The following is a 20,555-nucleotide window of genomic DNA, read 5'->3' on the forward strand; positions in this document are numbered from 1 at the left end:
TCAGAGTGACGCTTGACAGGCTCCTGACAGAAACTCATGTCATTGAGAGTGTGGGAGAAAGACAAAGACACAGACACAGATAGAGATCTGGTGAGAAAAAACATCTCACAAGCATGATTAATTTCACGTACTAGCGCATGGCATATATATGTATTATTTTCAGACCCCTTCACTTTTTGCACACGTTGTTTTGTGAATAGGTATTTAGGTACTTGGTATCCAAAGTGGCTAATGTGAAAGTATAGGAGGCACGCACATGCAGACACATATTTATATGTGTGTGTGCCCTGTGCACAGATGATGGACAATCAGTTATGTCATATAGTTGTCGTATGCATACTTAATCCATGTCTGTCCTCTCAGACACAAAAGGAAAAGACACTTGTCTATGCGTCCCCTTCAACAGAAGATGACAAGGCAATAGATTAACTGTAGAGCCATAATTCAGAGGGCACCTGGAGAAAGCTCTGGTCAAACTAACACATAAAGAGAGGGAATGAGACAACAGACAAAGAGGTTCATTTATTACATGATAGGAAGTGGAAGTGATGAAGAAAAGGCAGAAATGTGACCTACTTGCAATAAATGTAGCTGTCCATCATAAAAAAAGAAAATGATTAGTTGCAGGTTTAAAAGTTCCCTCTTTGCTTCACTGTGTCCTGATGATGCAATGGTTTAAGTGTTTAATGTTTAATGTATTTAATCTGAACTGCCGCCACAGCACAGCGTTCTGTTTGGACCTATGAGATATGTGTGTGTGTGTGTGTGTGTGTGCGCGTGCTTTGGCAGGCTGGAAGGACAGTTAGTGTTTTGTCTCTTGCACATTCGTATATGCACCAAAGTCAATCAAAGCAAATGTCACTGAATGTTTAACCTCATTGGCTGTTGCCATTGTCTGACTGAAGTTTTCAACTTCCAAATATGAAATACCATGACGACACAAGTGAACATGACTTCACTGGACAATGCTTAACATACTGAGTATATAGCCAGACAGTGGAAAAGTGTATGCTGTGACAGTAACTGTTGCAAATATACTAATAATAATAATAATGATAATAACATATCTTGCTTTAAGTTGCTTTGAGTTCCATCTTTTCCTTAATTGATTAATATTATGTGGCTATTATTTGCAAATGTGTGTAGAGAGTTGCGAAACTATAGTTTGTATGTGTGTTCTCAGATTTGTGCATGTGTAAAAGAATCTGCAAATATATGCACCCTAAAAACTGAATGTAAATTTACCTATACAGGTACAGGGTCCTTCACACATTTACACAGTCCACACACACACACACACACACACACACACACACACACACACACACACACACACACACAAACACAAACACAGACACACATACACATACACACACACACACACACACACACACACGCACACAAACACACACACACACACACACACACACACACACACACACACGGACTGAGGTTCACAAGTCTGCACACACATATAATAACACTATGACAAGCAGCACATCTTGCTTTATCTGACGGCTTGAGTTTGGCATGGACACCCTTGTATTACAAACAGTGATGATATAGACCGAGTTAGGGCTGCAACTAACAATTATCTTCATTTGTGCCACGGGTGCTCAGCTCCAAGGCATCTATTAATATTCCTCAGACTTATTATTATTCTTCCGCCAAATTTTGGCGCGTAACTCGTCCCGCAGCTTTGAGAAAACCTCAGTAATATATACATCAAAACGTGCGTCTTGATCCCGAAAGAGGTGCTATGACTTTTGGTGTTAAAATTCCAATTTTTCCCAAAGTTATTCCCAAAATACTGGGAATAAATGATGCATTAGAAATGCATTGGAATTTTCTTTAGAAACCCACAAAATTTCACCTTTTTTCTACAAAATTGCACCTTTTTTCTGAGTCACCCAGCTCTCTCATACCTGCACGTAGAAATGTGATTCAAACTATAAAACGGAGGAAAACTTCTGCTCTCTCAAAAAGACGGGAACTGTTTTTACATAACATGTAAACTTTTCAAACTGTGAGCACTCAAAGGAGGAGTGCAAATCACTTTTTCTTCAAAGTTAGAGTGACAGCGTCAGTTGGCTAGAGTGCGTGAAGCAGTAAAAAATAACCTTTATTTTTATTTTTAACTCAAGCTCGCGGCCAAACCGTAAAAAGGAGACAAATAATTCTTTCTCAAAATGTAGACATAGTTGTTGGGATTCATAAAATGTAACTTTGACAGGCAGGGTCTGCACAAAATTTAAACGGGGGTGCCAGTCCGGCAGCAATACCTGTCTCACTCTCATTGACACCTAATGTAATCGTCTTTTTTTTTCAAAAGAATCTCACTCTGTCTTCGCACTGAGCTTACGCACTCATTTTAAGGAATATCTGAATAAAATAGAGACTGTAAGAAAAATAACATTTAGTTAGGTCTTAAATATGTAAGTCCATTTACTGAATGAAGTTGTGACGGTCTCCGCTGAGACAGAGGAGAGGAGAAGCTACTAGTCCTCTCTCGCTGTCACCTAAACACTGTTGCAAACAGCAGGCGCTGATTGTGAATGGAGCTCTGTGCAACTGTAAACATTGACCGGCAGAGGGCGCTCACAAATCATCGTTCGTCTCAAAACTAACAGTGGGTTTTACAGATCAGAGACCAAGTTACAAAACATCAGAGGTGAAAAATAAGAAGATACATTTATTAGCTCTAGTACCTACTATAACAATAAAGCAGTTTACCTATTAATGCATTAATGATGAGAATTCAATATTAAATTACATGCAACAGTTTAACTCCCCTGTGTCACATTTATAAGCAGCATAGAATCCTTCAATAAAAGGTTTATAATAAATCACTGTAGTTGTACACAGATATAGGCCTAAGTGTTTACCATGGTATTTACCAAGAATGATAATTCTATAAACAGGTAATCACTGGCAATATAGTAAAATACAGTTGAAAAAATTTAATATAATAAAATATCTCTTCATAAGTGAAGTAATTATTGCTGACAAATTGCAAAACAGTTGTTGTACCATCAATAACTGAAAGCAGGATTTACCAAATACTGGAAGAATTGTGGAATAGTGAGGCTACGCTGACATTCAGTATGTCAAACAATGTCAAACCACACCACCCCACCCCAGTGAGCCACAGTGTTAGGGACTTTTAGTTGTGTCAAAAGAAATTATGAAATTTTGAAATCATGAAACCAACTTGTTCACATGTTTCTATCAGTGTATTTACACCTATAACTTGGCTTTAGTGTGTGTATCATCACTGCTCAGGTGAGCTCTGAAGAACTCCTGGATCTTCTTCCACAGGTGGACTTCAGCTGCTGCGTGGGACCGGGCCTCACCCCCCCACAGGACTAGTTTACTCGCAGCCCTATGAAAGCTGGAGGGGCAGTAGGGTCCATAAGGTGGCTCTAGGTAATGTCCTGCTCCAGGGTAGCTCACACTTTCAAAGTTCTCCTTCCCATGATGCTTCAGTCTCTCCACCATCTCATCCATGTAAGCCTTAGTGTCCCAGTTGAGGTCGTCCTCTGCAAAGAGGAAACGTCCCTTGGCTTGTTCAATGGGGACCAGGGTGGCCTTGTTCTCCTCTGCCAGGGGATTGTGCAAAACATTCTTGACCATGTTGGCCCCTGACTCAGTGGGAATCATCTTGCTCAAGTCAAACATTAATGCAGTAGAGGGGTAAAGCTGTATTGGTACAGCAGCCATTGAGCCACACTGTGGCCTCAACATCTGGCAGGTAAGAGGCTATTGAAAGTGCAATATCTGCACTTTTTGAAAGGGATAGTACACCAACTCCTTTACTGCCCACCTGTGGAAAATCATTTAAAATTATAAACCGAAACAATCAGCTTTTTTGAAATGCAGATTTCCTCTTCTGTAAATGAACATGAAGCACTTGTTTGTATGTGTGTGCCTTTTTAAAAGTTCACCTTTTGATTGTTAACATTTTTTAACACTATGGAAAACGAATGGGAATTTTTCCTTTGTCTTCTTGCAATCATGTTGCAAACACTGCCCAAGCAAACTTTGTTTTTTATGTAGGTGTAACCCTAACCCCAATATTAAAAGCACTAAATTATAAAATGGAAGAAGCAGGACCATTGCAATTGTATCGTTCTTTAACCAGCCATTTCAAAGAACTCACCTTGTCTTGTTTTCTTAAATACTCTATTGCTTCCTCAAAATAATCCAGATGAACCTCTCTGATGTTCCTGGGCATGTCGTCATGGCCGTACAGAGCTACAGTCAGAACCACAAATCCTCGACTTGCCAGCAGAGAGGCCCTTTTCTCAGATAAACCTCCACCAAACGTGTACAGATCCAGCACGGCTGGGAACGGACCTCTTCCTGGACCAGAGGACATACGACAAAGCAAAATGACATACAGCTAATATATGATGATGCATTTTAGCCAGTACAATGGCACAGCTTTTGTTAATTGTTCATAGGAAAACAATGGACTTTGCACAAAGCAGAAACTGTAACCCATGGCTACAGAGGCAATATTTGATGGGATAAATTCATCCTTGCTTTGTCTTCTAATAAATTCTATTAATCAAAGTCTAAAAATATGCAACATTAAAGCAAGTAACCTGGGGGAGTAAACAGGACTCCACGAATATTCCCCTCTTTGACAGGGCGCCGGATGACCCCGTCTCCAATCAGAATCCTCTCATTAGTCGCCTCTGCCAGCATCCTTACCTCCCCCTCCTCTTCATGAGCTGAACACCACCCATGGTGTGTATTAATGCCCCCTGTTTGCTTCATTTTTGTTTTTGATACTCTGCTGTCAGACATGACATCAGCTTGTATGGCATAAACATACAATAAAACAGATAACATACATTAGACTTTGGACCTATGGAATGCTACCACTGGTTGTACAGTAACATCATTCGTCTGACCTGCAGATGTCTTGTTTTTCTATACCAAGTGCTTTATGATGGGGTTCCTGAACGTCTTGCATGGTCTTTGCTCTTTTGTTTGCATGAATAACTGATACCAAACATATAAAAAATGTATCATTGTATTAAGATAAGTCCAACATCTGCAACATGACTCCAGTTTGTTGGTCAGTCGATCAAAGAGTGGTATCGCCTTCTACAGCTGCCATTTTATGTAAGTGAACATTGAGTATGTGCAAAAAAAAATCCATTATACTGATTAATATTCTGATAATTAGTCTAATGCATGAACTCAATAAACCAAAATGCAATGCAGTCCCCTTGTGCTGGTGCAGTACTCATGTGCTCCTGTAACAGTGGCAGCTCTGCTCCTAGGACAAAGGCTTACATCTCCATCTATTGGTCTTAGTGAATAATACCAGGCTGAGAGAACAACAACTAGCACCTCTCCATATACATTACAGTAAATATCCAGGTGTAGCAGTATGATATGCTGCTGTGGCTGATTGCAGGCAAATCTGCCGCTCTGCACTTTACCTGGCGCCGTAGCCTATCAATGCAGAGGGCGAGGGAATAAAAGGGGGCCGTGCCCGTCCCTCGCTCTCTCACTTCCTGGCTCGAAAGCCCTCCCGCCTCCCGGCTTTCCGCTTCCTCCTCTGCTCTCAAGGGTGTGGTCCATCGTGGTTAAGGGGATGGTGGCGGTTTTCTTTGTTCGCCATAGACACTAAAAGGACAAGCGGATCCAAAACGCATCACCGGCGCACCACAGATGCTCCGGTTAGTACGGAGCAGTGCAGAGCCTCCTCGTCTTTCTCCTCACCGGGAGCTGAGGTGCAGGAACACTGCTGCTTCGCCTACCCTCGGTTCGCGGTGGCTGGGTGCTGGGGATTCTTTGCCCCGCTATATGGACTGTGAGCTGTGCATGTTTTCTGCTTCACTTGCTGCCGCTGCTAGTGCTTGCTGCGGTGAGTGTTTACTGCAGGTTTTGTTTTGCTTTTGGACAATTGTTAGTTACCCTTAGTACTTTATAAGGGATTTGTGTTAGTGTATATTGTGCTGATTAATTGTGTTCTCCCTTCCCCCTGTGGTTGCTGAGAGCAGACGGTGGTGGCGGTGTCCTGGGTGGTGGTTGCCCTGCGTGTGCTGTGATCCCGGATTTGGTTGTCTTTGCCCTTCAACTTTTATGTGTGTGTCACGAACGAGTGGGGTGCCTTTCTTTGTTTTGGACTTCCTCACCCCACATTGTCCCTCACCGTTGGTAAGCCTCAGCCACTGGAGTAAGGTGTTAACCAATGGTTCCGTTTTAAAATACTTTTTTAACTTTGAGACCAACATTAAATAAACGTGGTAATTGTTTTGTTACCTTGAACCACGTCTCCTGCCCTTCCTTGTATTGCTTACCTGCCTCCCTCCCTATTACATTTATATTTATTTACAATTCCCTGAGTGCAATTCCCAGGGTGGCCACACAGGCGGAGATTAAATAAATAAAGATAAATAACAACATAGATAATAACATTGTTGATGTGGAGACCTTAGACTCTGTCATATTTTAGAAAAGAAGTTTATTCAGGAAGAATAAATGAGAGTGAGTGCTGTCTCCAGCAACATGAACTTGTATTTTACTTGAGTAAGCTTCTTCTGTTTTCTGCTCCTTTATACTTCTACTCCTCGACATTATAGGTGGAAATACTTTACTTTTTACTCCACTACAATAACAGCTACACTCTCTTTTCAGATTAACACAACCCCGACAACCCTCTCTGTTCTTCCTGCTCTCAAACACAGCAAGCTTCACCCTGTGCTCATATTTCCTTGTTCCCTCCCCTTCAGATCTACAGTTTGAAGATGGGTGGAACCAACATGTGGTGAAGTGCAAGAGCTGACAGGCCCCGTTCACTGCAGAGACACATGTTGTTCCGATCAGAGCTCAAACTAGTTTCAGTTCTTAGAAAGTGAAACTCAGACAGTCGTTGACACTGAGAGGTGACATGGCGCAGAAAGGAGTTCAGCTGGACCGGGAAATCTTGTCTTGTTCGATCTGTCTGGATCTACTGAAGGATCCGGTGACTATTCCCTGTGGACACAGCTACTGCATGAACTGTATTAAAACCCACTGGGATGAAGGGGATGAGAAGAAAATCCACAGCTGCCCTCAGTGTAGGCAGACCTTCACACCGAGGCCTGTCCTGGTGAAAAACACCATGTTAGCAGTTTTAGTGGAGGAGCTGAAGAAGACTGGACTCCAAGCTGCTCCTGCTGATCACTGCTATGCTGGACCTGAAGATGTGGCCTGTGATGTCTGCACTGGGAGAAAACTGAAAGCTGTCAAATCCTGTTTGACGTGTCCAGCCTCTTACTGTGAGAAACATCTGCAACCTCATTATGAAGCAGCTCCGTTAAAGAAACACAAGCTGGTGGAGCCCTCCAAGAAGCTCCAGGAGAACATCTGCTCTCGTCATGATGAGGTGATGAAGATGTTCTGCCGCACTCATCAGCAGTGTATGTGTTATCTCTGCCCTGTGGATGAACATAAAGGCCACGACACAGTCTCAGCTGCAGCAGAAAGGACTGAGAGGCAGAGAGAGCTCCAGCTGAGTCGACAACAAATCCAGCAGAGAATCCAGGACAGAGAGAAAGATGTGAAGGTGCTTCAACAGGAGGTGAAGGCTATCAATGGCTCTGCTGATAAATCAGTGGAGGACAGTGAGAAGATCTTCACTGAGCTGATCCGTCTCATGGAGAAAAGAAGCTCTGATGTGAAGCAGCAGATCAGATCCCAGCAGAAAACTGAAGTGAGTCGAGTCAAAGAGCTTGAGGAGAAGCTGGAGCAGGAGATCACTGAGCTGAAGAGGAACGACGCTGAGCTGATGCAGCTCTCACACACAGAGGATCACAACCAGTTTCTACACAACTACCCCTCACTGTCACGACTCAGTGAATCTACTGACTCATCCAGCATCAATATCTGTCCTCTGAGCTACTTTGAGGATGTGACAGCAGCTGTGTCACAGCTCAGAGAGAAACTACAAGAGATTCTGACATGGACAAACATCTCACTGACAGTGACTGAAGTGGATGTTTCGCTGTCACAACCAGAGCCAAAGACCAGAGCTGAATTCTTAGATTATTCACAGGAAATCACACTGGATCCAAACACAGCAAACGGACATTTGTTATTATCTGAGGGAAACAGAAAAGCGACACGTAGTCAACAACAGTCTTATTCTAGTCACCCAGACAGATTCACTTCATATTTTCAGGTCCTGAGTAGAGAGAGTCTGGCTGCACGTTGTTACTGGGAGGTGGAGAGGAGAGGAGGAGTTTATGTAGCAGTCGCATACAAGAATATCAGCAGAGCAGGGAGCTCGGATGAATGTATATTTGGATACAATGACAAATCTTGGGCGTTATACTGTGATCAAAACAGTTATACATTCTTTTACAACAATATCAGAACTCCAGTCTCAGGTCCTCAGTCCTCCAGAGTAGGAGTTTACCTGGATCACAGAGCAGGTGTTCTGTCCTTCTACAGCGTCTCTGAAACCAGGACTCTCATCCACAGAGTCCAGACCACATTCACTCAGCCTCTCTACGCTGGAGTTCGGCTTTACAGGAATAATGGAGACACAGCTGAGTTCTGTAAACTCAAATAGACAAATGTCATTTACCTTGCAGTTGGTTAAAATCTGTATTTTAATTCATCAGTTTATTTGAACTTCCATCATTGCCTCTAAAAGCTCATTGCTGTTGTGTTTCTGCACTGCACACAGATCACCTGTCAATCAAACATTATGGGAGGGGCTTTGACCTCTTATCATCTATTGTTGTGTTGATGTTTAATTTCATTTAGGTGCAGCTGGAGCCATGGAGGATATCACTGCTCAGGTTGATTTTTTTCTTCACCTGAACTCACATTTCTCCACATGAAAATATAAACTTCTATTTGCTCTAAATGTTTGTTGAATATTAGTATTGATGTATTGAAACAAACTGGTTGTGTGGATGAAGTAAATCTGCTCCTGAAATCACTGAACAAGAGTCATTTAACACCAAGCACCCCATTGTCCTAGTGTTTTCTTTCACACGTCCATGAGCGGTGACTTTAGTGCTTGGAGGAGACTCCAAATACACACCATGTATGAACCAAAGCAAGGTGTTTTTTACCTTCAGTTAAACGGCTTGAGTTTAATTTTGTTATGTAATGACAAAGTAGAAGTAAAACATGACTATAAGCAAGGCGAGTGCATCTCCAGTCCCATCATTCATGTAGGTTTTCTTCAGAGTCAGGTTCCCTCTTCAGGACACTGTGACTGTCTCTCCCCAGTGTCCTCACATGTTTCCACTAAAACAAGTTCATGTGACGTTTCCTGTGTCTCCATCTCAACTGTTTTCCACACACACACCATCTTCCATTTAAAAACCTCCTTAAAACAGTCCTTTGGCCTTCTTTAAATTCACTTGCTTCCACCCTGGCAGATGTTCATATTCCTCTCTCTTCATGTCCAAAGCTTTCTGTAACAGAGGAGACAAACAAAGAGTTCATTAATACACATTTTAAAGAAGACACAGAGTAGAAATAGTTGATGTGAATGTTTTAAAGGAAGGTCCTGATGTTTGAGTGTTGACGTGAGGTGAAACAAGCCATGAAGTGTTTATTAGGTAAAAGGTTTTTTAAAGAAACTGTCCGAAAGCTTTACTCAGTGTTTTTTTTTTAAATTGCGAATGGACATTGACTATGTCTGAGATAAATCCATTGTAATGATTTATATTCTGATAATTAGTCTAATGCATGAACTCAATAAACCAAAATGCAATGCAGGACCAGTGTGCTGGTTCAGTACTCCTGTGCTCCTGTAACAGTGGCAGCTCTGCTCCCAGGACACAGGCTTACATCTCCATCTAGTGGTCTTAGTGAATAATACCAGGCTCCTGCAGAAGTGGAGCTCTTGGAGGTAGTCGACACTTGCCTTGTAGGGACCTGTGCAGGCCCAGAGGCCACAAGATCAGCAGGCCCCTGTGCCAGAGCCTCTGTCTGAAGTGACTGGAAACATTTCTTGTGATAGGAAATCAATCAAATGAGCATAAAGACACTCAAATCGACAACAAAGAAAATACACACTGAACCACAAAGAGATGCAAAACGCATATTCGGAGAGAGGGGCGGCTTATGGGGCTCTAGCAACAGTAGTTTTCCCAAAAGCCTTGAATCTCATATGAAATTTATAATATAACTTCAGCTTGGTGTCATTTCCTCTCAGTCTCTCTGCCTGGACCGGCAAATCAGTGGAGCTCTATTAGTACTGTACTGGGCTAATAACCATTTATAGGTCGCCTGAACCTGCGGAGCATTCGGGCTGTGAAACAGTCTGACTCACATCAGACTGATCTATGAGCACGATGAAGACTGGACCAATACCACAGACCAGTCTGACATATCTCTGTGAAACTGGGCCCAGGGGGCTGGATTTTAAACACTGTGATGATGATGATGATGATGGTGGTGATGATGAAGATGCATTTTAAATTCATCACATTTCATTCCCATCCAACCTGTAAAGAGATAACTGGTGTCATTTCTTTACCACTGAGTTTATTGTAATCATTTAGTCCATTTGCTGTTCACAGCATAGTTGCTATTTTCTACATGTAGGCTGTAATCAGTCTGCAGTTATCTTCATTAGTCCTGTACAGTCACTGGAACAGCCAACTCATGTGTTACAGGTGGTAATAGTGAGGAATATGGAGTAATGAACAATATATACTAAATAAGTGAAAGATTACAAGGTTCCTTCATTTAGTATTTGACACAGGGTTGTAGAACAAGATGAGACTCCACCATGAAAAATACTTTTATTTTCATGACGTCTTATTTATTCACTCAGTTACTGTGCATCATTTTAGTTTTGGTGAGAGAACAACAACTAGCACTTCTCCATATACATCATAGTAAATATCCAGGCAGAGATTAAATAAATGAATAACGATAAACATTTACATAGATAATAACATTGTTGATGTTGAGACGTTAGACTCAGTGTCATATTTTAGAAAAGAAGTTTATTCAGGAAGAATAAATGAGAGTGAGTGCTGTCTCCAGCAACATGAACTTGTATTTTACTTGAGTAAGCTTCTTCTGTTTTCTGCTCCTTTATACTTCTACTCCTCGACATTATAGGTGGAAATACATTACTTTTTACTCCACTACAATAACAGCTACACTCTCTTTTCAGATTAACACAACCCCGACAACCCTCTCTGTTCTTCCTGCTCTCAAACACAGCAAGCTCCACCCTGTGCTCTTATTTCCTGGTTCCCTCCCCTTCAGATCTACAGTTTGAAGATGGGTGGAACCAACATGTGGTGAAGTGCAAGAGCTGACAGGCCCCGTTCACTGCAGAGACACATGTTGTTCCGATCAGAGCTCAAACTAGTTTCAGTTCTTAGAAAGTGAAACTCAGACAGTCGTTGACACTGAGAGGTGACATGGCGCAGAAAGGAGTTCAGCTGGACCGGGAAATCTTGTCTTGTTCGATCTGTCTGGATCTACTGAAGGATCCAGTGACTATTCCCTGTGGACACAGCTACTGCATGAACTGTATTAAAACCCACTGGGATGAAGGGGATGAGAAGAAAATCCACAGCTGCCCTCAGTGTAGGCAGACCTTCACACCGAGGCCTGTCCTGGTGAAAAACACCATGTTAGCAGTTTTAGTGGAGGAGCTGAAGAAGACTGGACTCCAAGCTGCTCCTGCTGATCACTGCTATGCTGGACCTGAAGATGTGGCCTGTGATGTCTGCACTGGGAGAAAACTGAAAGCCTTCAAATCCTGTTTGATGTGTTTGGCTTCTTACTGTGAGAAACATCTGCAACCTCATTATGATGTAGCTCCATTAAAGAAACACAAGCTGGTGGAGCCCTCCAAGAAGCTCCAGGAGAACATCTGCTCTCGTCATGATGAGGTGATGAAGATTTTCTGCCGCACTGATCAGCAGTGTATCTGTTATCTCTGCTCTGTGGATGAACATAAAGGCCACGACACAGTCTCAGCTGCAGCAGAAAGGACTGAGAGGCAGAGAGAGCTCCAGCTGAGTCGACAACAAATCCAGCAGAGAATCCAGGACAGAGAGAAAGATGTGAAGGTGCTTCAACAGGAGGTGAAGGCTATCAATGGCTCTGCTGATAAAGCAGTGGAGGACAGTGAGAAGATCTTCACTGAGCTGATCCGTCTCATGGAGAAAAGAAGCTCTGATGTGAAGCAGCAGATCAGATCCCAGCAGAAAACTGAAGTGAAACGAGTCAAAGAGCTTGAGGAGAAGCTGGAGCAGGAGATCACTGAGCTGAAGAGGAACGACGCTGAGCTGATGCAGCTCTCACACACAGAGGATCACAACCAGTTTCTACACAACTACCCCTCACTGTCACGACTCAGTGAATCTACTGACTCATCCAGCATCAATATCCGTCCTCTGAGCTACTTTGAGGATGTGACAGCAGCTGTGTCACAGCTCAGAGATAAACTACAAGAGATTCTGAGAGACACATGGACAAACATCTCACTGACAGTGACTGAAGTGGATGTTTCACTGTCACAACCAGAGCCCAGGACCAGAGCTGACTTCTTAAAATATTCACAGGAAATCACACTGGATCCAAACACAGCAAACAAACATTTGTTATTATCTGAGGGAAACAGAAAAGCAACACGTAGTCGAAAACAGTCTTATTCTAGTCACCCAGACAGATTCACTTCATGGTCTCAGGTCCTGAGTAGAGAGAGTCTGGCTGCACGTTGTTACTGGGAGGTGGAGAGGAGAGGAGGAGTTTATGTAGCAGTCGCATACAAGAATATCAGCAGAGCAGGGAACCCGGAAGAATGTGGATTTGGATACAATGACAAATCTTGGGCGTTATACTGTGATCAAAACAGATATACATTTTGGTACAACAATATCAGAACTCCAGTCTCAGGTCCTCAGTCCTCCAGAGTAGGAGTTTACCTGGATCACAGAGCAGGTGTTCTGTCCTTCTACAGCGTCTCTGAAACCAGGACTCTCATCCACAGAGTCCAGACCACATTCACTCAGCCTCTCTACGCTGGACTACGGATTTACTCTGATTATGGAGACACAGCTGAGTTCTGTAAACTCAAATAGACAAAGGACATTTAAATTTCAGTTGGTTAAAATCTGTATTTTAATTCATCAGTTTATGTGAACTTCCATCATCGATGCTAAAAGCTCATTGCTGTTTCTGCACTCCACACAGATCACCTGTCAATCAAACATTATGGGAGGGGCTTTGACCTCTTCTCATCTATTGTTGTGTTGATGTTTGAGTTTCTTTAGGTGGAGCTGGAGCCATGGAGGATATCACTGCTCAGGATGATTTTTCTTCACCTAAACTCACATTTCTCCACATGAAAATATAGACTTCTATTTGCTCTAAATGTTTTTGTTGAATATTTGTGTTGATGTAATTGGATGTTGTTGTTTGGGCCTTAACAGAGAAATTGTCAGACCTTCCTTTATCAAACATATTTTGTTGTCACTTTGTAAAGAACGAAATCTATAATTACATTTACATTCATGTGTTTGTCAGACAAGATGTTCTTGTTTTTCGAAATTACAAATAAGGTCTATCAGGTTTTATCAAACTGTGTTTATCATGATAATAATCAATGAGGAGATGATTCATTATTTTCTTTTCCATATCTGAGATTCAGGTGAAACAAACTGATTGTGTGGATGAAGTGAATCTGCTCCTGAAATCACTGAACAAGAGTCATTTAACAGACTTTACTGACTCAATGTGAACAAACTGAAGATCTACATCATGAATAAAACTGTTTTTCCTAAAGAATAAATCAAATATTTTCTTCTGTCTTCATTCCAGGATCTGATTCAAAGCTGATGGAGAAAATGTGAAACTAATATGAGAGTATAACTGAGACAGTTTTCCTCCTGAAACACCACAAAGTACAGAGTTCATGTTCAGAGCAGAAGAAGACGTGTCAGTCAGTCTCTGTCCTTTCAGCTTCCTTCACTAAAACAACTGTCACAGAGAAATGAGTCGAGTTTTCTTTCAGCTGTTGCTTCAAAAACTGGAAAAATGTTCAGAATGAATTTGGTCAAGTTTTAGTGTGAAGAAGTTTAGTGGAGTCCTGACACACTCGAGACGAGAGATGTTGTGTCGTTGGACTAGAGGTGGTTTTATTATTGTGAGGATAATTTTCATGAAGAAGAAAGTTCAGAATGAGGCTGTCATGTTGGTTCAGTGTTGAGCTCTGTCTCCTCTGGAGATCTCACATGGTCAATAGACAGTTTTAATGCAGTGCTTTTAATGAACGTAGCAAGAGACAGAAAGACACAGAGTCCTGCTTTGATTGGAGCATTATTGTGATTTAATTCACTATGTCTTATATCACAAAGAAAGTCTTTAAAAATGCAGACTAGAATTTCTGTATATAAACTGTACACAAAAAGCAAGGCACTATACATTCAGATTGAAGCTGCTGCTTCTCCTCTCTTCATAGTGGAACCTTTAAATTACAGCTCTTCTCTCTGCTACGAGGAGCTCAGTCAGTCAGAGTCACGTCAGCAGTTCAACACAGTGGAGCAACATGAGTTACCTACGTGGCCTGACAGCATCCAGACACTGTAGACAAAACAGAAGACGGCTTTCCTCACAACATCTGACGTGACAGGATTTTTTTTTTTTTACATAGATACAAAGTCACAAACGCATCTACACACACATTTACACAAAGAAACATTACACACACTTTATATACAATCGCACACACACACACATACACAACCACAGCATGGCACTCTGACACCAAGCGTCCTAGTGTTTTCTTTCACACGTCCATGAGCGGTGACTTTAGTGCTTGGAGGAGACTCCAAATACACACCATGTATGAACCAAAGCAAGGTGTTTTTTTACCTTCAGTTAAACGGCTTGAGTTTAATTTTGTTATGTAATGACAAAGTAGAAGTAAAACATGACTATAAGCAAGGCGAGTGCATCTCCAGTCCCATCATTCATGTAGGTTTTCTTCAGAGTCAGGTTCCCTCTTCAGGACACTGTGACTGTCTCTCCCCAGTGTCCTCACATGTTTCCACTAAAACAAGTTCATGTGACGTTTCCTGTGTCTCCATCTCAACTGTTTTCCACACACACACCATCTTCCATTTAAAAACCTCCTTAAAACAGTCCTTTGGCCTTCTTTAAATTCACTTGCTTCCACCCTGGCAGACGTTCATATTCCTCTCTCTTCATGTCCAAAGCTTTCTGTAACAGAGGAGAGAAACAAAGAGTTCATTAATACAAAAAACAAACAATCGAAATAGTTGAAATATAACATCTTACGGGAAGAGACTGATGTTTGAGTGTTGGTGTGAGGTTAAACAAGCCATGAAGCGTTTATTGGGTAAAAATTGTTTCAAAAAAGAAGTACTAAAGATTTTCCTACCAGGATAATACACTGATAAACACAATATACTGAAAGTAAGACAGATAATTCTGCCCTAGATATTTGTTCATTGCCTGCAAAAAGTATAATATATAATAAATAAAATAACAAACCAAGCTTACTGTATTATACAGAAATAAGAAGTCATCAAAAAGTAATTCATTACATACAAGTAAACAATCACCCTTCAAACATTTGGGGTCATTTTATACAACATATGGAGATTTCTTTACTTGGGTTTTATCATTTTTCAAATATCTGATTGGTAAGGGAATGGTAAATTTGACCATGCCATAATCCAGGGCGAAAACAATCTCTGTAATTACTGTGCAGTGTAAAAATGATAAATGCATCTCTTCTCCATTTGGGTCAGCCCTCTGCACAATCACTGCACAATGAATCTATTAGCTTCCAGCAATAGTGTTATGCGGCTTTATATCTAGCATGCTTCTACAGTACATGTGCGACTAAAACAAAGATTTAGAGGGGACTCTTCCATGTTAAATTCAATTTTAGGGGGGATTTCTTGTACATTTGGACTCCTCTAGCACATATTTCTGACATTCACTGTGTCTTTATTGATACACTTGCTGATTGGTCTAAAAGTGGGCGATGGCAGAGCATACTGTCATCATAGTCAGAGCTGTGTGGATCTTTACAGTGGACAAAAACCTCAGAAAACCTCTTGTACTGTGTAAGGACAGTCCAGTAGTTTCAGTGTTTTCATGCATTGATTTTGTGCTCCACAGACAGAGTGAGTCAGACTGGGGTGTAGCTGATGGTGAATCACAAGTGCATTTATTTATACTGAGAGAAAAGAGGATCGGATGGAAGTTGTGTGTGTGTGTGTGTGTGTGTGTGTGTGTGTGTGTGTGTAGAGGAGAGTAGCAGCAGCAGCAGAACAGTGTAGATACAGGAAGGTGGTGTAGTTGAAGGTGTCGAGCACAGACACCTTTTTAAAGAGGAGACGAGAGGAAGTAATGCTGCGCAATTAAACGACTCAATTGTTGTAACAGTAAATCATTAAAGACCTAATTTACAACCTCAGTTGTTTGCGTTGGGGAAATGTGTTAAAAACAGTGGAACCTCAGGTTATCACTGAGGGCTTTATGGACGGTCAGAGTTTTTCTGTCTTTGAAAATTACAAGATAAGGATCATCTGGACTTACTAGGGCTCCAAATAATGATTATTTTGTTATCATCGATTATCAATTCAATATATGAAATGTTAGAAAATAGGAGAAAAAATTCTCATTATAACCTCTCAGAGCCGAAAGTGACGTCTTCAAACGTTACAGTGTTTGTGCAACCAACAGCCTGACACCCAGAGTATTTGATAAAGAACAGAGAGAACAGCAAATCCTCACACTGGAGAAGGTGCTTGATTAATGACTAAAACAATTAATTAATTAATTAATTAATTAATTTTCTGTCGAATGACAAATGAATGAACTAATTGTTTCAGCTCTGTGAGATATTAAATCTAAATTATCTAAATTATTATATAGTAAATATTTTGGCTGTATTATGACTAACGATAAAATATAAATTCTATCTTTGTGTTATGTAAAGATATACTACTCACTGAAGTTGAACCTGTTTCTATTTTTATCATTTCTATTATTTCATTCAGTTTTTCCTCTCGCAGGACAAGCATCTAATTTTGGGTCGTGTGTCTTTTTATATTCTCATCTACTGTGTGAAAAAGTCGGAGCGTTACATTCTTTGTGACAGCAGCTGATAAGAAGGACCCGACCGACTGTGACACAATGTAATCACAATGATATCTTTAGATGTAGCTGTGCAGCCAAGCAGAGAAACTTTCCGCCTCAAACCAGCACCACACTTCAGAGACGGCAGTGAAACAGGAGTGAATCAGAGTTTTCAAATCCACGTAAGACAGAAAAACACAGTGTGACGTGCTGAGAGAAGAACAGGTCGCCGATGCTAATGACTCACACGAGCGGCTCTTCTTACCTGAGTCCACCTACAACTTGCTCTGTAAAGTGAGAGTTAGATGGAGTTAGCACGGATGATATGAATGAGGTGTTTAGAAGAAAAATCCACCTCTGATTGTTTCATGCATAACTGTCGATCAATCGACAACAACATGGAGCGGAAGTTATTTTGTGATTAACTGTTGTTGTTTTACTTGTTTTTCACATGTTTGCTTTCCATCAGTTGGTCTGCATCTCTGCCTCATTAATGATAATGGTGTCTCCTCTAGATGCAGCAGTTAAGACATTTTTATGTTCTCTGGTCTCAGACTTTAGCTTCTGGAAATATCTTGATGTGACATTACACTGTTGATCTTTGGTCAGAAAACACACCACCGGAAAAAAAAAACCAAAATGGACACAAACATGGCCGGTATATCACCAGCACACGAGGTTATATTGATTATAACGAAGTGTCAACTCGTTTTAAAATGTCCTGGTGGATTTTTCCTTTCAATGGTAATGATGGAAGATAAATGACTGAGAACCTTTATCCTTCAAACATAAACTTCTCTCATATCTCTTAGTTGCATCATCCATCTAAAATAGTCACTTATCCAGATGTTAAACATTTTATTGCATACAGTGTACGCCACTCTGTGAGAGTTGACTTAACTGTTAATAAAAAATATATAAAAGCACATTTATATACAGTAAATGTCAAATATACTGTATATTTAAGATTTTTCAAAACATCACTTTCACTGTAATGAGGAATTATTTGTATTGCTGTCAGTTTCCAGAGGGTGAGACAGAAGCATGTGTTGTTTAATGATCTATTTGCCAGTCTGTAATGAAAATGTGGTATTTCATCATGTAAGAAAATTACAAATAAAAGGACAAAAATGCCCTAAAAGTCTTATCAAGGGAAGGAAACTCTGTCTTAAAAACAACAACTTCAAATAAAGCCACCCAGCTATCAGGTTTACTGACCTCAAAGTCCTGGTCAGACAGGTAGATCTCCAGGCGGAGGGGGTCCACCCCCTCAGGGAGCGGCCGGGCCTGCAGCTGAGCCAGAGGGAAGGTGTTCTGGCAGAGCCGGGCCAACACGTCCTCCACCAGGATGATCTGGTTACACACCTCGGCCTCCTGCAGCCAGGACAGAAGACACAGCATAAAGTCCTTTTGTTACAACAGGAGGTGTGTTGTATCATATCAGTGTTAGTGCTGCCTCAGCATTTACAAGCTCAGTGTGAGTGTGTGTGTGTGTGTGTGTGTGTATTGCTGACCCTCTCTGTGATCTCAGCTACGTCCTCCCTGTGCTCCCAGCTGGGAAACATGTTGGTGAAGGTGAGCGGCTCCAGACCAGCGTGGATCAGATACGACTTCTGAGACTTCTTCTCGTTCTTCTCTGAAGGAGAAAATCAGCACAATAATTCTGACATTGCAGCACAACTTGGTAATCCAACTACCGCCATTTCATTTCATCATGCTTGATTAAAATAAGAGATTGTGCAGCATGTCTCTCTTTCAATTTATAGATCATTTTATATGTTCTTAGTTTATCCAGGTAGAAATACCTGGCTGGGTATAAATATGAGTCTGTTTGTGATCAAATTGTTAAACTTTTAAGTCACAGTAAATAAGAAAAATGACCTTTCCACCAAAGCACTTCAAAGTTTTTTCACTTTTTGTGCTTTTATGTCAAAACTGTGTCGAAATCATTATTATCATTATTATAATTATTTAATACTTCATGGTATATCAGTTTTTTATTCTGTCCATGTTAAACCTACAATACAAAACCCCCTCTAAACTCCATCTCTTCTTATCATGTACAGTAAAAACCGAAAACCTGCAACTTCACACATTTAAAAAAGTGGTTTCTTGAGTGTTCATCAATGGCCAGAGTTTATAATATTACGGTACATTAAAAATGAATTAGCGCAGCTATCACATGTCATTGACCAAAGCATCTTCTTTATTGACTATCATGTTTCCTTACCTTTGCAGTACTGCAGCACAGTCTCCATCGCGCACTTCCTGTCTGAATCCCAGCGGATACGAGCTGAGCCGGTGCTTTCACTGTCCTGAGGCCACCAGCCCTGCCACAGGTAAACCTCATGGAAGTTATCCACCAGGAACAGCGCTGTGATGGGGGGGAGAAATGTCCTTTACCCTCTCAATGCAAATTACAGTTTGTACACGGTCTGCATACAGGTAAAAGTTGTACATCTGTAATCTGATTCATTCGTCAATCTGGCAGCACTTGATGCAGAGTCTTTATTTCATCAGCTCTCAGAGTCAGAGTCATGCTGTGTGTGTCTGTGTTTGTGTCCGTGTCTCACCGGGTTGCGCTACGTTGTACAAATCCTCCTGCAGGAACGGCAGCGAGCTGACCAGGTCTGGAGCTCTGGACAGGTGGAAGAACTCGGTCGCCACAAATTCTCCAGATGTGCTGCTCAGCTGGAAGAGCCGCGGGGTGAAGTTGAATTTACCGGGATCTGAAAAGAAAAACAGAAAGCAGCATTTAACGAGATTAAGTTTAGTCAACATTCAGCGACACTGTAGGTTTGGAGCACAAACCTTATTGTCCTAATTAAATGATCAGTTTTTTTGTTTTTGTACAATATTATCATTCGGAAGAGCTTTTATTTTGTCGTACTACTTAATGCAACATAAACAGTGATGGATTTGAGATGTTTGTCTTTTATTGTTACATTTAAAAGAGACGCTGCTGTAGTTTGTTCTGAGAAAAGAAAACTACTCATAAAAAAATTTTTTTTAGTATTTCTACCATTTGTATTGGCACCAGTATCGAGTCATACTAGAGGCCCTTCAAAAGTAAAAATTTGACCTCCAGCACTTTATTGAGCCAGTTTTAGTAAAGTACCAAAATACTATGAGGAGAAACTTGACCTCTCCGGTTTCTGTCAAACATAATTGCACTAGCTGTGTCTGCGGTGAGGCATTATGTCTAACTGAGAGACAAGTAAGTAAATGAGAGTGAACGTACAGGTGTATATTAATAAGTAAGTTCATGATGACAATAAATAAGCACAGGGTTTCCTGTACCTTGCAGCATGCAGTCGTAAGCCTTCCTGTCCTTTCTGCCCAGAGCCTCCCAGAAGCCCGGAGGCTCCACCCCCTCATCACACTCATGGATGGTCACCTTACTGCTGCTGTGGAGACCTGCTTCCAGAGGACACCTGAGAGGAATA

The 20,555-nt window shown here is 41.2% G+C and overlaps 3 protein-coding genes and 1 pseudogene across 18 annotated transcripts in view; 2 read left to right on the top strand and 2 right to left on the bottom strand.

The window, feature by feature from the left end:
- Positions 1-2,637: 2,637 nt before the first annotated feature.
- Positions 2,638-5,598, bottom strand: LOC130178677 (acyl-coenzyme A thioesterase 5-like; annotated as a pseudogene).
- LOC130178922 (tripartite motif-containing protein 16-like) lies at positions 5,569-8,976 on the top strand. 4 transcript variants are annotated; one of them, XM_056391570.1, is made up of 2 exons: positions 5,569-5,696; positions 6,753-8,976. In XM_056391570.1, the coding sequence occupies exon 2, from the start codon at positions 6,911-6,913 to the stop codon at positions 8,573-8,575; it is 1,665 nt and encodes a 554-aa protein (XP_056247545.1). In that variant the 5' UTR covers positions 5,569-5,696; positions 6,753-6,910; the 3' UTR covers positions 8,576-8,976. The 4 variants fall into 4 exon arrangements, with proteins under 4 accessions (XP_056247545.1, XP_056247544.1, XP_056247542.1 ...); XM_056391569.1 differs by having other exon boundaries at positions 5,581-5,696; positions 6,658-8,976; XM_056391567.1 differs by lacking the exon at positions 5,569-5,696 and adding an exon at positions 6,038-6,177.
- Positions 5,605-14,644, top strand: LOC130178921 (tripartite motif-containing protein 16-like). 2 transcript variants are annotated; one of them, XM_056391565.1, is made up of 2 exons: positions 5,605-5,696; positions 11,153-14,644. In XM_056391565.1, the coding sequence occupies exon 2, from the start codon at positions 11,406-11,408 to the stop codon at positions 13,074-13,076; it is 1,671 nt and encodes a 556-aa protein (XP_056247540.1). In that variant the 5' UTR covers positions 5,605-5,696; positions 11,153-11,405; the 3' UTR covers positions 13,077-14,644. The 2 variants fall into 2 exon arrangements, with proteins under 2 accessions (XP_056247540.1, XP_056247539.1); XM_056391564.1 differs by lacking the exon at positions 5,605-5,696 and adding an exon at positions 6,085-6,177.
- LOC130178919 (supervillin-like) overlaps positions 14,301-20,555 on the bottom strand; it is a 47,442-nt gene continuing 41,187 nt past the window's right edge. For 11 of the 12 annotated variants that reach the window (XM_056391562.1, XM_056391554.1, XM_056391552.1 and 8 more), the window contains 6 exons: positions 20,410-20,543; positions 19,683-19,838; positions 19,340-19,483; positions 18,624-18,745; positions 18,328-18,483; positions 14,301-15,216 (listed from right to left, as the gene is read on the bottom strand). In XM_056391562.1, the coding sequence (XP_056247537.1) occupies positions 15,130-15,216; positions 18,328-18,483; positions 18,624-18,745; positions 19,340-19,483; positions 19,683-19,838; positions 20,410-20,543 (799 nt within the window). In that variant the 3' untranslated portion in view covers positions 14,301-15,129. Of the gene's footprint in view, positions 15,217-17,374; positions 17,397-18,327; positions 18,484-18,623; positions 18,746-19,339; positions 19,484-19,682; positions 19,839-20,409; positions 20,544-20,555 lie in introns of all 12 variants that reach the window. The other variant, XM_056391556.1, reaches the window with a different exon arrangement.

This window comes from Seriola aureovittata, chromosome 12 (assembly GCF_021018895.1).
Source record: "Seriola aureovittata isolate HTS-2021-v1 ecotype China chromosome 12, ASM2101889v1, whole genome shotgun sequence".
NCBI lineage: Eukaryota > Metazoa > Chordata > Actinopteri > Carangiformes > Carangidae > Seriola > Seriola aureovittata.

What these genes read in the sequence shown, in the direction of transcription:
- LOC130178922 (XM_056391570.1), top strand. Translation starts at nt 6,911, where the DNA reads ATGGCGCAGAAAGGAGTTCAGCTGGACCGGGAAATCTTGTCTTGTTCG.
- LOC130178921 (XM_056391565.1), top strand. Translation starts at nt 11,406, where the DNA reads ATGGCGCAGAAAGGAGTTCAGCTGGACCGGGAAATCTTGTCTTGTTCG.